Genomic DNA, 17,092 nt, shown 5'->3' with positions numbered 1-17,092 from the left:
CCGGGTTCGGTTCCCACTGGGGGCACGTACCTTGGTTGCAGTTTGTCCCCGGCCCTGGTTGGGGTTGTGTGGGTGGCAACCACTTGATGTGTCTCTCTCACATCAATGTTTCTCTCTCTCTTCCTCCTTCTCTCCCTCCCGCTCTGTCGGAAGATAAATGCAAAATAATAATAATAATAACAATAATAATAATAAAAAATGGTAATTGTTTAAAAATACTATCTTCCATTTACTGAGAACTCATTCTGTGCCAGCCTGGGCTGTGTGGTAACTCCTCTGACACTCACACAACCCCATGAGGCATGCACTATTTTTTCTCCCGTTTTATAGATGAAACTGAGGCTCCGAGAGGATAACTCACTTGCCGTTAGTCATAAAGTTGGTAAGCGACAGAGCTGGGACTCAAACCCACATAATTAGACAGTGAGCCCCATTTACACATGAGGACACTGAGGCCCAGCATTATACTGCCTGACTGTCCACCATCACCTTGCTGGGACCCTCTGTCCTACACTTGACCTTCCCAAACAGCCCCCCCAACCCCGCCTCTGCCTCCCACTGCATCAGCCCTCTCTGGTCGAGACAATGCCTGGGGGTGGGGGAGAGGGTATCCAGTCTCCAAGCAGGATGTTGCAATCCTCTGACTCAGCATTGTGCGTGCAGACCCAGCAAGAAGGAGAAAGGGGAAGATTAAGTCTTGGCCTAGTCCCCAAGTGGGCTGATCCTGCTTGGTATCAGGGGTATCAGCAGCTGCCAAGGCCCCAGGGTGGGGAGGAACCAGGAGGTGCAACCCATGCTCCAGGAAGCTGGCCTGTACTCACCCCTGGGAGTGGAGTAGGGGCCGCCGTGGGGAGCAGAGCTGTCTGCAGACCCAGACTGGTCTTCCAGCACAGAGCCCAGATGGGAGGCTGTGTGACCTTGGACTCATCCCTCCCCATCGGGGCTCCCAGTGTCTGTCTTCCTGTCTGTGAAATGTCCGTGCTCTCCCTGAGCCTGTCTGGTCTTCCTCTGTCCTCTCCTACTGCGATACTCCATCTGTCTCCTCCACCCTCGCTGTGCCTAGGAGTGTGGACCACGCTAATCCACAAAGGCGCTCCTGGACACAGGCCTTTGCCTCAGTTCCCCCATCTAAACCATTCCTTCCCAGGGAATAAGGGTCTAGAATTGAGCTGGGAGGGAAGGCCTATAGTCTCTGCGACTAATAATTACCCCTCCCAATTCATCAGGTGCTGCAAATAGGGTGCTGGGGTCATGAAGACCTGGCTTAAAGTCTGGGCCCTTGTAGTCTGACCCCAGGCAATGACCTCACTCCGCGTGCTTGTTTCCTTCTCTGTAAGATGGGGATTTTAGTTACATTTTCCTCACAAAGTGTCAAGAGGATTAAGTGGGCCAATTCCTACTGGGAGTTGGGCCCAGAGTGAATAGGACCATCTTATGTCATCTCTGGGCCGAAAAGGGTAACAAAGAAGGCCTGCCCCGCTGGGTCCAGTCAGGCTATGTGGAGACAAGAATGGCTATCATTCATTCATTCATTCATTCATTCATTCCGCACACCTGGTCTCACTTCATCTGCTCAACAATCATGGGAGGCAGGAGCTGTTATCATCTCCAACTACAGTCATAACGGAGGCAGAGAGAGGGAAAGCCACCTATCCAAGGTCACACAGCAAACACATGGCAGAGCCAGGGCTCAAACCCATGTCTCTAAGCCCATCATGTTGAATCCAGCTTCAATGAAATGAGTCATGCTGTTGAAAATTTTGGTTAATTGATGATAATAATAATTATTATTCCTATGGCTATAAGAGGAACAATAGCAGCTGCATTGAACTGAGCACTTTCTCTCCTTCGGGCCCTGGAGGATGGAAGCATCCTTTTCTTGACTGAATCTGTCTTATACATCAGGTAGCTGAGGCTCTATAAGGTTAAGTCCCTAAGCTAATGAAAAGTGGGAGACAGGATTTGCACCCAGATCTCAGCCAGAAGCAAAGCAGGACAAGGCCCAGCCTTAATCTCTCCTCATAAAAGGGAAAACGTAGACCCCACGAGCAAGAACGCTGCCCCAGGCCCACGGCCGTCTAGCTGGGACTTCCTTTCCCTCTTGTGACCTTGAACAGGTCCCATCTTGGCCGTTCTTTCCCCAGGGGGCTTGGGGAGAGGATGAGGGGGAAAGAAGCAGTCAGATGGGAGAAGATGGGAACAGGTACAAAAGGCAGCCTGAATAAGGGAAAGTGGTTAGACACCAAGCAGGTCTTCCGGGCCTTCTCTGGGAAGTTTCTGGGACTCATCCAGGGGCTGCCCCTGCCAGCAGGGGGCCTCCACAACTCAAGGCCCAGAGAGGGGAGACCCTAGTCCTCCCCCCCTGGGGCACAGGGAGTCAGGGGGGAAAGGAGGGGGTAGCCATCCTGGTTGCACATCCTCCATTCCCGACACTGAGGGAGGCGGCTGTGGGAGCTGGGACTTTCCTGAGCAGCAGAAGATTCTGGGAAATTAGAGACAGCTACAGGGCGGGGCTGACTCCAGGCCTCTCTTTTCTTCCCTCCCCTGAGTCCCTGATGGTTCCCTAAGCCAGCGTTTCTTCCCTCACCCCCAGCGAGGCTCTCCCCCAACTGCTCCTCCTCCCATAGACCCTGCCTTCCACCCTCAGACCCTCTCCAAATCTCCTCTTCCCTCTCACCCAATCTCCTCACTTGCTCCTTCTCAGACTTTCTCGGACCATGCCCCCTCCCTCGGACCCTCACCCCTCCCTCAGACCCTCTCCCCTCCCTCTGACCATGTCCCCTCTTGATTCCATTTACTTCTCTCTCAGACCTGTCTTTCTCCTTCAGATCTTCCTCCTTCTGACTCTTCTATCCCTCATCCATTCTCAGACTGGGAACCCCCAGCACCCTCTCCCTCAGCCCCCCAAGTCCCACTCTGGACGAAATGCAGACGTCTCCCTCCCCAGTCCTGCCTGGGCCCAGAGCCATTGCTCCACCTGAGTAGAAGGACCTTGGGTGTCCTTCCAACCCTACCTCCTAGGGTCACCACCTTGATGAATTCCACCCCTCTAAGGCTCAGTTCCCCTTTTCTATACTGTGGGGACATGTGCTACATCCCACCCCTCTCCTGTGTTTCACGGGCCCCAGAGGTGAAGTCTGGGTGGGCAGGGACAACAGCACCCAGACTTCCAACCTCTCCTCTTGTAGCCCCCACAATACTGAGAGACACGGGTTGACATCAGCCCCATTTGCCAGAAGAACAAACTGAGTCTCAAGAGGACTTATCTGAGGTCCAGGAAACAAGGAGTGAAGGTGGCATGTGAACTCAGGTCTTGCCCCGAGGTGTTCCCCATTACAGGGGGTGAGAGGGAGATCCAGAGAGAGACAGAAGGAGGTCAGGCCTCTCTGTCCACAGCTGCTCCGGGTTAGTGATCCACTGGGGTGGAGCCCCTGTCCTGGGCAAAGTCTCTTCTTGGGGACCAGGGCCCCACACTCAATTTTGGGGTCCAGGAGAGACACTGCCTGGGAAACAGATACACAGACTTATGGGGAGACAAAAAGAGATGGGGCAGCCCAGCCAATGTGGCTCAGTGGTTGAGGTTCGACCCATGCACCAAGAGGTAGGTCACCGGTTTGATTCCGGGTCATGGCATATGCCCAGGTTGTGGGCCCAATCCCCAGTGGAGGGCATGCAGGAGGCGGCCAGTCAATGTTCTCTCTCATCGGTGTTTCTATCTCTCTCTCCCTCTCGCTTCCTCTCTCTAAAATCAATAAAGAAAAAATAATTTTAAAAAAGAGAGAGATGGGGCAGTCTGCAGACAGGAAGAGGGAGAGAGCTGCAGAGACATGGGGAGAAGCGCAGACCCGGGGTGCAGCCCCTATTCCCTCGCGCCCCCCCCCCCCCCCTGCAAGTCCCCAAAGCCTCCCTCCTGGCCTCCTGCAGCTCAGTGACCCGGACTCAACCCCAGCGGCGGCCCCGCCCCCAGGGAAATCCGGGAAAGCCCCGAGCCGCTGGGGCCCCGCCCTGGGGTGGGGAGAAGGGCAGCAGGGGAGGGGACCGGGAAGAAGCCCGCCTTCGCCCCTCCCTCTCCAGCTCCAGCTTGCCTCTGAGTCACGTCCCCCAACCCGCCGGGCCTGTTCCTCACCCATCAACCCCACCCCGACCTGGGCGGGGGACTTGGGGAAGAAGGGGAAGCCAGACTCCCCCCCACCCCCCACCCCACACACACACCCTGGACTTTGATCGCTCGGAATCTAGTCTGTGTCTCTGCGCCTCTCGCTATCTGTCTCTCTTTACCTTGGTCTCACGATCGTCTACGCCTTGTCGCCACGTCTCTTTCTGTGTTTTCAGGATTCCCGGTGCCCGGCAGCACCAGCTGGGTGCAGGGACGTCGCGGGGACAGACACAGTCAACGTTTCTCTGAGCACCCCACTGCACTCCACCCCCCCCCCCCAGCGAAGTCCAGACCCCCCACTGCGGAGGCACACGGGAGGCACACGGGGGGCACACGGGGTGGGGGCGGGGCAGGCAGCGGGATGGTGCTTGGCGCCTGCGGACCGTCCCGGCCCTGAGCGGAGCGAGTCTTTTCGTTCTCACAAAGGAGGAAACGGCTCCGAGAAGGGAAGTGCGTGGTCAAGGTCACTCGGCGAGGAAGTGGGAGTCGGGACTCGAACTCGCACCCTAGCGACCCCCGGGAGTTATGGAATTGCTTCCCCTGGGGAGAAACAGGAGCAGACAGCACTCGAGAGGCAACACGATTGTGAGACGCAGAGACAGTAGACAGACAGGACAGATAGAGATAGAGGTAGAGAGGGAGAGACACCGAGAGAAACTCAGAGACATCTCTCCGCACCGGAGAGACAGAGACAGCCAGAGTTACAGAGACTGAGATACAGAGATAGAGGCATAGCCAGAAAGACAAAAAACACAGAGACAGCGACTGAGCGAGGCCTGCAGCCGCGGGGGTGGGGACCCCCAGTCCCCGACCCCGCCTCCTTCCCGCCCCCACCCCACTCGCAGCCCAGGCCCAGCCGCCTAGGGCGCCGCGGGGCCAAGAGGGGCGGGCGCGGGGCGCGGCTCAGGCGGGGCGCGCGGCGGGCTGCTCCGCGGGGCAACGGGAGCGGCATCGGGTCCAGGAAACCCCTGGAGCGGACGGGTGGCCCCGGGGGGGGGGGGCTGGGGGCGTGGAGGCGAGCTGCCGGCACCGCCCCGGCTGACAAAAGTCCCTTCAGTTCAGCCCGCAGCAGGGGAAGTCCCGGCGCCTTGCTCAACCTCCCTCGGTGCCGCCGAGCCGAGCTGAGCCGAGCCGCGCTCCGGCCGCCCGCTCGGCCGCCGTCCCCGGCGGCCCCATGCCCCGATGCCCCGCGGGGGCCATGGACCAGGGGCCCGTGGACCTGAGCACCCGGCCCAAGGCCGCCGGACTCCCGGGCGCCGCGCTGCCGCTCCGTAAGCGCCCGCTCCGCCCGCCCTCCCCGGAGCCCGCCGCCCCCCGCTGCGCTGCGGGCCCCTTTGTCACCCAGGATCCCCTATTTGGTGGCTCCAACACGCCGGCGATCCCCGCGCCCCGCCAAGGCCTGGCCCGGCCAGAGGCTCTTTACTACCAGGGTGAGTGTCTCTCTCTGGTCAAGGTCGGGTTGGGGACCAGCAGGGCACTGGGTCACCAGAGCCGGGCCATAGCTCAGACAGAAGTATAGGGGGTTCCTGGGAGCTGAGGGGACAGAGGTAGACGCCAAGGTCCCAAAACACAGATATGGGGCCCCTGAGAAGCTAGGGGCAGGCCCTGAGGTCCCAGGGGTACAGATATGGGAGCATCAGGGAGCAATGCCTTGGGACAGAGACATGGAGGTTCTAGGAAGCCGAGTGTCAGGGAGCTCTGAGGAACCTAGCCTAGGGTCCGAATGCCACAGATATGGGGACCCAGGGGACAGTGCCTAGCAGATTTGGGGTCTCAGGGAATCAAGGAGGCAGAGGCAGAAGTCTCAGGAACCCAGAATTGCAAACTCTTAAGAACCCAGATAATCTAGGGTTTTGGGGAATCAGTGCTCTGGCCCAAGAAACAGTTTTTTGGCATCCAAATATGTGGGGGTCAAAGGAAGCCAGGGGAATAGAGACAGATATTAGGGATCCCAGGGCATCGAAATCTCAGGATCCAAGGCATCAGGGGACTTTGGGAATTAGGAGAACAGAGTTAGAGTTCTGAGCACCCATGTCTGGGATCACAGGGATTCAAGGAAACAGACCCAGATACCAGGGTCCGAATGAGCCACCAGGACAGGGACCCAGCATTCTAGGCACCCAGTTATGTGTGTTTACCAGGGATCAGGGTTTCATCTGGGGTCACAAGACCAGGTGGTATTAGAGGGCTTGGGGACTGTGGATTCTAATAATAGGGGACAGCACTGGGGAAATCTGGGACTCAAGAATTTAGGACCAGGATGAAGGATTCAGGGACTCTTCAGGCAGAAGGCCTCAGGACACAAAGGCCTGGTACTGGAGGTACAGGGACCAGGAAACCTGGAAGCATTCAGGAATGAGGGTCCCCAAAGATCAGGAGATGACAGAGAAGGCCAAACACCATTCTCTCCATCCTGTCTCCATCCCTGATCTCAAGGAATGGGCATCCCCTGCCATAGCTGTGCCCACCTCACCATCCCGAGTGGCCCCCAAAGTGGCAGAGCCCATGCCTAGTGCCTCCAGACCTTTGCCCAGTTTCGGCACCTTCCACCTAATCAGGGTACAGCCTCAAGCTGTGCATCAGGAAACTGGCCACTGGCATCCCCTTTCCCATTCCCGGGGTGAGAACCTAGGCCTCAGTTTTCCCCATCTACGTGCTGAGTAGATATGGATTTTCCTGCTGCCAAGGTCCCCCTTCCAACAGTGTGATCTGAACAGGCTTCCACAGACTTCAACAGCTCTGGCATCACCTCCCCTCCTGTCCCACCCATCTTCCCAGATGGTCCAGGTATTCATCCCACACCCCACACCCAGCGCTTCATCCTGTCTTTGTCTCCTTAAGACACAGATTCACTCAGCAAACAGGCCCCAAGGTCCCCTGCTGGGTGATGATGGGGTTCAGTACTTGAGGGACTGCCTAGCAGGAGATGGGAGTCAGAGACATGAAAAGTACCTCGAGAGTGACCAGGGCTGAAGGGCATGGATGGGGAGGGGAGTTGTGGGAGCCCAGAGGAGGGACTTAGAAAGGGGCTTTGTCTTGAGCCTTCTGGACCCAGTATGAGATGCAAAAGGGACCTGGGAAGTAAGGCTGGTGACAGTGCAGGAGCAAAGGCCTGGAGGTGGGGAGAGGGTTGAAGATCTGTGGGCTCACCCATGTCTTTTCTCTACCCAGGACCTTTACTGCCGCTGTACCCCACCCCGACCATGGGTTCCCCCTTTCCTCTGCTGAGCCTGCCTCCACCCCTGTACCCCATGGTGTGTTCAATGGAACACCCCTTGTCAGCTGACATTGCCATGGCCACCCGTGCAGATGAGGACGGAGACACGTGAGTACTGGTCCCCTGTTAGTGGGGAGTGGGAATGGGGAGGCCAGTTCTCCACCAGCCTCACCCACCACAACACAGGTGCACTCAGCTTGGCCTCTCTAGTTGACTCGGCTGCTGGCCGTGTGACCAAGCAAGGCCCATTCCCTCTCGCAGCCTCGGTTTCCTCTTCTGAAAAATGGTTGCCCTAAGAGCACTGGCCTCCCAGCACTCTTTTTTTTTTTTTTTTAATTCTCATTTATTTTTTAATCCTGTGTGTGTGTGTGTGTGTGTGTGTGTGTGTGTGGTATGTGCCCCTAGCGGGAACCAAACCTGGGACTCTCTGGTCCGCAGGCCAATACTCAACCGCTGAGCCAAACTGGCCAGGGCCCAGTACTCTTTTGGGAGCAAGGGGCTTCAAGTTCTTTATCACACCCCCAAAATTAGAAAGACATTTCACCGATTGACTTATTATACAAATTGTACGTGTTCAGCTCCTACTACTGAGCCTGGTAGAATGTGAGTGCTCAATAGGTATTAATTAATAGCATTATTGTTTTCATTTTATATTAAACCTAGCACAAACACACACATATAAACCAGAAATAAAAAATGTACCAAGCCCTGGCCTGTTTGGCTCAGCAGTTGGAGCATCGCCTGCAGACCAGAGTCCCGGGTTCGGTTCCTGCTAGGGGCACGTACCAAAAAAAAAAATGTATCAAACAAAACAATACTCACCCTTAGTACGTGGAATCTACTTTAGTGGGTTTTTTAAAAAATATGGTTTTACTGATTTTAGAAAGAAAGGGAGAAGGAACCATCGCAGACTGGCTGCCTCCTGCACGCCGCTGCCTCCTGCACGCCTCCTACTGGGAATCCAGCTACAACCTGGGCATGTGCCCTGACCAGGAATTGAACCAGCGACCTCTTGGTCCATGGGATGATGCTCAACCAACTGAGCCACACCAGCCTGACTACTTTAGTGTTTCCTATTCTAGTGTATTTCATTGTTTCGTGGTTATAACCCAGTAAATCAATTTGACGATCCTTTAAATTGATTTCACAAATCCCATGGTTTTATCACCTACTCTTGAAGCTGCTGAGAAACCTGCACAGCAGGGTTTAGCCCTCTGCCTAGCACATAGGAAGCACTCAACACACTTGACCACCATGCTTATAATTCTGTTGACCTCAGTTTGAATCTCAGCTGGCCACTTTCTCACCGCTCTCTGCCTCAGTTTCCCCCTGTCAAAACAGGAACCATAAATGTGCAAGGGTCTCTGTGAGGCGGAAATGAGATGATTTCTATAAAGCGCTTCTCTGGGAATTGGTTTGGGGACTGCAAACCACAGGTAGGGGCGGATTGAACCTGCCTGTGTCTGCAGGGGTGGGGGGGGGTGCTCCACTACTGGCCAACTGCTGGATGTGAAGGTGACTTCACATCCCTGAGCCTCAGTTTTCCTACCGGGAAACCCACAGCTCACAACAGCATCTATTACAGTAAGGAATCAGTGCAACGGCGGACACGCACACAGTGCATGGAACAGGGCCCAGCGCACAGTAGGTGCTCAATACATGTGGGTGGATGTTGTTGGAACAGAGCTCCCCAGGCAGTTGTGGGTCATGTGTGCACCCAAGCAGGAGAAAGTGTCTGAGATATATAAAGGGCTCCATAAAGCTAGTTTCCTCCCTCTCTGGCTACCTCTGGGGTCATGTGAAATAGATTTAATGTGTATCTGCCCCCAGGGGTGAGTTGTTTGTAGCCTGTGCAAACAGGGTGCAGAAGGAGACCTAGCACCCCAGTCTTTAGCCCCGTGCCCCACCCGCCGTTCCCCGCCCTCCCCCGCGCTCTCCATCTCCCGCCTCTCCCCCCTCTGCCCCAAAGCAAACACTTCTGCCTCAGCTGCTTGTCCGGGGAAATCCCTTCCCGCAGAACTTGACCGCAGCCCAGCTGCTCTGCCTCCCCCACGTCAGCACCCGTCACTCACTCGCAGCCTCCCCCTCCCGGCTCTCCCTCTAACCTTAACCCCTTCCGCTGGCGCTGAGTCTTTACCGGAATGGGCAGCTGGCACGGGGGAGGGGGGCATGCTAAGTCTGGGTCCCCAAAGCTGCAAAGCTTGGTTGGGAGCCTAGACTTCTAGGGATTCAGGGAGCAAGAATGTCAGGGCATCTGGACCCCCGTGAGGTCGGGCACTGGCCAGCTGGAAATCTAGGTCTCCAAGAGGGGCGGAGGGGCAATGAGTCCCAGAGAGCAGAGTTTGGGGTACTGCGTGGAACAGGATGCGGGGCACCTTGGGGATCTCAGAGGGACTGGAAAACCCGAATCAGCAAAGAGGTGGGGTCCCAAGAGACCTTGAGGTGGATGCTGGGATGTGGGGGACGAGGAGCCATCTGGAGTCTGAGCCCTGAATGGTGGTGATCCAGAGTGGCCACCGGGCTAGAAGACTTGGGGTCTTCCCCCCAGAAAAAGCGAGGTCTCTTTGTGTTGGGCTCCCCCTCTACCCCATTCGAGGATGGAAGTGGGGGTACCGGGGGTGACCAGGGTAGATCCCCGGCGAGACAGGCTTCCCTCCCCCGGGAACAGGAAGCGGAGCCCCGCCCAACAGACCTGTTACTGGAAGTCCGAGGGCAGGGCCGCCCCTCCCGTCCCCACTTCCTCCAGCCCCGCCCCACCCCCTGCGGCCCGCGCATTTATGGGAACTCAGGCCTGGACGGTTTCTCTGAAATCATTCGCTCCCTCTGCCCTCGATTAACCCCGCCCGCCCGGAGAGGGACCCAGGCGGGCGTCCCGAGAGAAGCAGGGAAGTAAGGGACCCCTTCCCAGGGGGTCCAAGTTCAGTCCCTTCCCCAACATTTCTTTTTTAAATTGGGCTTCCAAGGATCAGAGTTCAGGTTCAGAGTCTGCATAATCTCCTCCTGGGAAGTGGATTACAATTCACAGAAGAGAAAACAGAGGCTCAGAAGGGACACGTGACTTTGCCCCAGCACCCACAGCTAGGGACAAGGACAAATCAATTTGCAACCCTGGCCTCCTTAGCCACCCTAGGCCCTCTGGGCTGCAGGATTTCTCCATCCCAAGCCAAGCACCTAGGGAGCTGGTTTAAAGTGTGGGTCAGGCCCTGGCCGGTGGCTCAGCGGTTAGAGCATCGGCCTGCTGACCAAAGAGTTGAAGGTTCAATTCTGGTCAAGGGCACCTTGGTTGTGATTCAATCCCCCGCCCTGGTCATGGATGTGCGGGCGGCAACCAATCGATGTGTCTCTCTCACATCAATGTTTCTCTCTCTCTCTCTCTCCCTCCCTTCCTCCCTCCCACGCTATCTGAAGATAAATAGAAAAATATCCTCAGGTGAGGAGTTTAAAAAAAAAAGGTCCAGGATGCATTTTGCACAGCTGAGAGGCCCTGGTCCTTAAGCAGACAGTGGTGGGTGAGAAAGCAGTTGATTCAGTAAATGGACTTGAAGGAAATGTTGTGCGGGCTATGTGCTAATGTCCCCGACCCTGAGCAATAGGCATTGGCCCATGCACAGTCACCCCAAATTGAAATGGCCCTGGGAAGCTGGCAGGAAGTTTATGGATAGACGGAGGGAGAAGTTGAGCTGTTGTGTAGTCCCACAGGGGATGTGGCAGCTGGAGTGGCCTTCGAAGTTGAGGCCAGAAGGCTGGGCCCACTATGCTACTGCATGTTGGCTACTCCACCCAAGCAAACAGTGCTTTTCATCGGAGGGTAATTCCCAGAGAATGTCGAGAGCTGACAACCTGCCCAGAAGCGGGAGGAATGAGGCCTTCAGTCCAGAAGGGGAGATCTAGGTTGCACAGCCCAAACTCTAGAACAATGGCCTCATCCCAGCTTGTCCCACCTCCCTTTTGGGCAAAACTCCCTCCACACAGATACTCTTGCGGCCAATCATGATGTGGAGTCACAATTAACAGGGACCTTAATGGCATCCCCACTCATTTCACAGATGAGAAAACTGTGGCCCACAAAGGAGTGGGAACATGGTCACCAGCTTCAAGGATGGCCAAGGATCACTGAGATGGGTTCATTTATTCAGCACATATTTACAGAGCACCTGCTCAGCCCTGTACATTGGGCAGTGACCAAAGCAAACAGAACGCCCTGCCCTGATGGAGGAGTTGGCCTTCTAGTGGGGGGATTCAGACAAGAAACAAGTAAATTGTACAATGTCAGGTGATGATGTGGAGAAAACTTAAGCAGGGTAAGGGGGAGGAGGAGCAAGCTGCTGCCCTGCCATTTTAGCAGAGGCCCTGCAGGTATCTGGGGGAAGAGTGCTCCAGGCAGAGGGAACAGCCAGTGCAAAGGCCCTGGGAGGCAAGCATGCTTGTTATGTTTGAGTGACAGCAAGGAGGCTAATGGCAGAGTAAGGAAAGCAGGTGGAGATGAAGTCAAAGGGATTGAAGAAGGGGAGACAACCCACAGAGCTTGTGGGTCATGTGAGGACTTGGCCTTTACTCTGAGGGTTCTGAGCAGAAGAGGGGGGCATGACCTGACTTAGGGTCTAATAGGGTCCCTCTGGCTGCTACACGGGTACAGACAGTGGGGCCATGGTGGAAGCAAGGAAGCCAGTGAGGAGACAGTCCAGGAGGAAGATGATAGTGGCTGAATCAGGACAGAGGGAGTGGAGGGTGGGAGAAATGATTGGATTGTGGAGATGCTTCCAAAGTATCCAGCACATATGGGAGTTAGCACTGCTAAGAGAGTGGGAGAGGTGACCAGTCCCTAACATCTGTGACCCTGACCCCCAGGCCACTCCACATTGCCGTGGTGCAGGGCAATCTGCCAGTTGTGCATCGCCTAGTCAGCCTCTTCCAGCATGGGGGTCGGGAGCTGGACACCTACAACAACCTCCGGCAGGTGAGCCTGGGGGCCTGGGCCTGGACTCGGGTCTGAGGGAGGAGGGGCCTGGGGGCTCAGACTTCCAGGTCCTAGGGGAGGAAGGGCTCTTGAATCTGAGGGAGGAGGTGTTCCAGATTTCTGGTTCCTGAGTAAGACTGCAGCTGGGGTTCAAGACTGGGAAATTCTGAGGGAGGCAGGGCTGGGACGCAGGGCAGGGCACGGATCCCTTACTTTCTCTGTTCCCCAGACACCACTACACTTGGCTGTGATCACAACTTTGCCATTTGTGGTCCGGCTACTGGTGATGGCTGGTGCCAGCCCCATGGCACTGGACCGCCATGGCCAGACGGCAGCCCACTTGGCGTGCGAGCACCGCAGCCCGACCTGCCTGCGGGCCCTGCTGGACAGCGCGGCCCCAGGCACCATAGACCTGGAGGCCCGCAATTACGACGGTAAGCACCGACCCGGCGCACAGTGGGGCCCACAGGACCTGGAGTCCTTCTGGGGCTGCAGAGTCCCAAGCTCATGTTTGACTGAGTCTCCCTCTCCTTCAGGGCTCACTGCCCTGCACGTGGCTGTGAACACCGAGTGCCACGAAGCAGTGCTGCTCTTGCTGGAGCGGGGTGCAGACATCGACGCGGTGGTGAGCCGGGGAGCGCGGGCCCGGGATGGGGCCAAGAGGGGCGGAGCCCACAGAGGGAGGGGCTGGAGTGGGAGCGCGCCCGCGTGCGTGGGAGGGGCTGGAGGGCTCTAACACCATTGAGACGCAGGATCCGGCGGGCCGCCGGCTCTTTGGTCAGAGCTTGGAGAGACTCAGGACCTTCCCTCCCTCCTGCCGCAGGACATCAAGAGCGGCCGCTCGCCACTCATCCACGCCGTGGAAAACAACAGCCTGAGCATGGTGCAGCTGCTGCTGCAGGTGGGTACGGCCCTGCCCTTGGCCTCTCGCCCACTCTTTCTTCTGGCACCAACCCACCGTCGCCCCGGTCCTTCCAGCTCTGACCCTTCCTTCTAGGCCTTATTCTGGCAACTCGATGACTTGACTCCTTGGCTGCAAACTTGTCCTGGGTCCTCTCCTAGTCTTCTCCCGGCCCCTAAACGGCTCCGGCCCCGTCCAGAGAGAGCCTTGCTGACCCTGCTTTCCGCCTTGGCCCTGTCCCTGCGCTGTCCTTCCGCCCAGACTCGACCCCGGACCCTTCCCTTCTCTGACTCCGCCCGTACTCCGGCTGGACCTCGGAGTCTAGCTGTTCGACCCAGCGCCGCCCGCCCTGGATTCTAGCTTCCATCCTTCTATCACCCCATCCCTGGGCCGGGATGGTTCTGGATGGTTCTGGACCATTCCGGCCCCGCCCCTTCCTGGGCACACCCCTGTCGCCCCAGACCTGCCTGGGTCGGGGCGGACAGTGGCGGTCCTGACCCGCTCCTTCCACCCCCGCAGCACGGCGCCAACGTGAACGCTCAGATGTACTCGGGCAGCTCGGCGCTGCACTCGGCGTCTGGCCGCGGGCTCCTCCCGCTGGTGCGCACGCTCGTCCGCAGCGGCGCGGACAGCGGCCTCAAGAACTGTCACAACGACACGCCGCTCATGGTGGCGCGCAGCCGCCGGGTGAGTGTGCGCGCTGGTGGGGTGCGGGGCTTGGGGGCGTCTGGTCCCGAGTGCGGGTCCGTGGATGTGTGTGTGCAAGGGAGCAGGGGTGTGCGTGTGCGTCTGTGCCGGGGCGTGGAGGCGAGTGGGTGAGTGCGTGGGTATGAGGCCCAGAAAGGAGGAGAGACTGAGGCACAAAGAGAGGAAGCGACGCGCACTTTGAAAGAGACCATGCTCACTGACAGACCCCAGGAGCAAGCCCAGACGGAGAGAGGGAGTGGACTGGTGGTGACCCCCATCCTCCTACAGGTCATCGACATCCTGAGGGGGAAGGCCACTCGGCCTGCTCCTGCATCGCAGCCAGAGCCCTCCCCTGACCGGAGCGCCACCACCTCCCCTGAAAGCAGCAGCCGCCTCAGCTCCAATGGTGAGAAGCCAGCTCCCGGCCTCCAGCCCCCCAGCTACCTCCTTCCTCAGAACTTTCCAGGTCTGGGCCCCCTTCAGAATCCAGGAGTCGGGCCCGGTCCTCTTCTCTCTGGATCTAGTCTCTCACTGCCCTTACCCCTCTCTCTTCTTTCCACAGGTCTTCTCTCAGCATCGCCATCCTCCTCACCCTCCCAGTCTCCCCCCAAGGACCCTCCTGGATTTCCCATGGCTCCCACCAACTTCTTCCTTCCTCCCTCATCTCCACCTGCCTTCCTGCCCTTTGCTGGGGTCCTCCAAGCCCCTGGCCGGCCGGTGCCCCCCTCCCCAGCTCCAGGAGGCAGCTGAGAGGGATGGGGGGGGGCAGATCTTGGACTCATGAGGAGGGACCTCCCTGCCCTGTGGAGTCAACCCTCCTGGAAACTGTGAAGATCTCACTCTGCCCCCCCCCCCCCATCTTTGGAACCAGGATTTGCACAGAGGCACATTTACCCCCTGTTTTGAACACACATGTTCCCCCCTCTCGCCTCCCCCCCAGGATTCTTTCCTCTGTTATTCTCAGGCACCAGTCTCCTGTCTGGACTTCCACTCAATCATGTATTTCCTTCTCTCTCGCTGGTGGACCCAGGGAACAGCCACGCCCCTGCCCTCTGTCATGAGGAGGGAGGGGCGGGCTGTTGTGGGGCACTTACAACATGTAAATTATAAGTCATTTTGGTAGGGTTTCTTTTGTAATAAACTATTTTTGTAACATAGCCCCGGCTTGGCTAGACCTCTTTCATGAGGAGGCCTGGAGGAAGTGTGTCTGTGTGTGCACACACCTGTGTGCCGTATCCAGCTGGCTCCACGCGTGCCCTGAGTCGCAGACTGATGACGACGTGTGGGTGACGCTAGGACTTTCGGTGTGTTTGAGTGTGCCGTCATTTTGTCACCGCGCCATTGTTTCTGGGGAATGACATAATGTGTGACATCTTCCAGGAGACCCTGTTAGATTCCATAGTGACCCTGGGTGTGTGGGTGTGGGTGTGTGTTCATTTTCCAGGAGTGCCACAGCTGACAGTGGTGCGGCACTCCGGTTGTCTCTGGATCTCTCTGTGTGTAGCATTAGTGAGGCCTGTGGTCATCGTGTGATTGTTTCTATGTGACTGCCTCACTTGGTGTGTCACATTTTACTCAGCGGCTCCAGGCCCCCCTGACATACCATGTCTGTGGCTGGACTCTGCATTCATCTCTTGTGAATCAATCAAGGTCGCGTTCATTTCCTGTTGCCACTGTGAAACAGCACCACAAACGTGGTGGTTTAAAACAACACAGATGTATTCTCTCACTCTTCTGGAGGTCAGAGTGCCAAGTCAGTTTCACTGGGCCAAAGTCCAGGTGTCGGCAGGGCTGGTTCCTTCGGGAAGCTGTAGGGGAGAGGCGGTTCCCTTGCGTTCTGCAGCTTCTGGGGACTGCCTGCATCCCTTGGCTCATGGCCCCTTCCTTGTGCCTACAACCCTGTGCTTCCATCTGGACGTCTACTCTGACCTCCTGCCTCCCTCTTAGGAGGACCCTGTGATTACATTGGGTCCACCCAGGATAATCTCATCTCAAGATCCTTAACCTCATCATGTGTGCAAAGTCCCTTTATTTTTTTATTTATTTTATTTTTTTATCCTCACCCGAGGACATTTTTCCATTTTTTGCACAGATAGAGTGGGAGGGAGAGAGAGGAAGAGAGAGAGAGAGAGAGAAACATCGACGTGAAAGAGGCACATCGAGTGGCTGCCACCCGCACGACCAACCAGGGCCGGGGACAAACTGCAACCGAGGTACATGCCCTTAGCGGAAACGAACCCAGGTCTCTCCGGACCGCAGGCTGATGCTCTAACCGCTGAGCCAAACCGGCCAGGGCGCAAAGTCCCTTTACCATGTAAAGTGACATCACAGATTCCAGGGATTAGGATGAGGATATCATTGGAAATCTTTATTCAGCTTACCCCAGGCTTCAATCAGAGAATCAACATTATTGACCTTCAGGAAGGGCAGATGGATGTACAGTGGGGACAGCAAGGACAAGCTGGAGCCCCGGAGGGAGGACAGAACCCCGTCAGTCCCCATCACCTCCACCCCTGAAAAAAGGGTTGCCCTTTGGGAGAAGCTGATGACCTTGGTCCCATTGTAGTGGTCTTCATGAGTGACTATATGTTCCTGTGATGGCGATGTTTTTCTTTCGTCTGGGGACCTCAACTGGGCCCTTGGGTCTTTGTGTGTCTCGGCACTTGTGAACATCTTTCTGGGAGGCACTGTTGGGTCCGTGAATGGCTGAGTGTACGTGTGTGAAGATGCGTACACACAGCCATGCACACCCACTTCCGGGCCAGCTCTGACCGGGTGACCTGTATTCACTTGGCCCTCCTGACTTCGGTGGCCATGCATCTTGGTGCGTCTCTGTGACCATGTACCTGCGTTTCTGACCCTGTCTCTGGGCTATGATGTCCCTAGAGCTGCCTGACTTGGAAGGTTTATGGGCTTCCTGTGACTGCCATGACAAATGACCACTAACTCGGTGACTAAAAAACATAAATGTATTCTCTCATGGTTTTGGAGGCCAGAAGTCCCAAATCAAGGTGTGGGTAGGGCCACACTCTCTCCAAAGGCTCTAGGGGACAATTCTTTTTTTTTTTTTTATTTACTTATTTATTTTTAATCCTCACCTGAGGATATGTTTTTGTTAATTTTTTTTTTTTATCCTCACCAGAGGACCTTTTTGCATTTATCTTCAGATAGAGC

The 17,092-nt window shown here is 56.6% G+C and overlaps 1 protein-coding gene across 1 annotated transcript; it reads left to right on the top strand.

The window, feature by feature from the left end:
- The first annotated feature begins 5,232 nt into the window (after positions 1 to 5,232).
- Positions 5,233 to 15,075, top strand: BCL3 (BCL3 transcription coactivator). Its single transcript, XM_036276024.1, has 9 exons — positions 5,233 to 5,586; positions 7,328 to 7,481; positions 12,222 to 12,330; positions 12,560 to 12,764; positions 12,867 to 12,955; positions 13,154 to 13,231; positions 13,751 to 13,918; positions 14,207 to 14,324; positions 14,481 to 15,075. The coding sequence occupies exons 1-9, from the start codon at positions 5,331 to 5,333 to the stop codon at positions 14,666 to 14,668; spliced, it is 1,365 nt and encodes a 454-aa protein (XP_036131917.1). The 5' UTR covers positions 5,233 to 5,330; the 3' UTR covers positions 14,669 to 15,075.
- Positions 15,076 to 17,092: the final 2,017 nt, after the last annotated feature.

The sequence above is a fragment of the Molossus molossus genome, unplaced genomic scaffold (assembly GCF_014108415.1).
Source record: "Molossus molossus isolate mMolMol1 unplaced genomic scaffold, mMolMol1.p scaffold_m16_p_21, whole genome shotgun sequence".
NCBI lineage: Eukaryota > Metazoa > Chordata > Mammalia > Chiroptera > Molossidae > Molossus > Molossus molossus.
The sequence above is the reverse complement of the archived record's forward strand: the minus strand, read 5'-3'. Positions and strand labels throughout refer to the sequence as shown.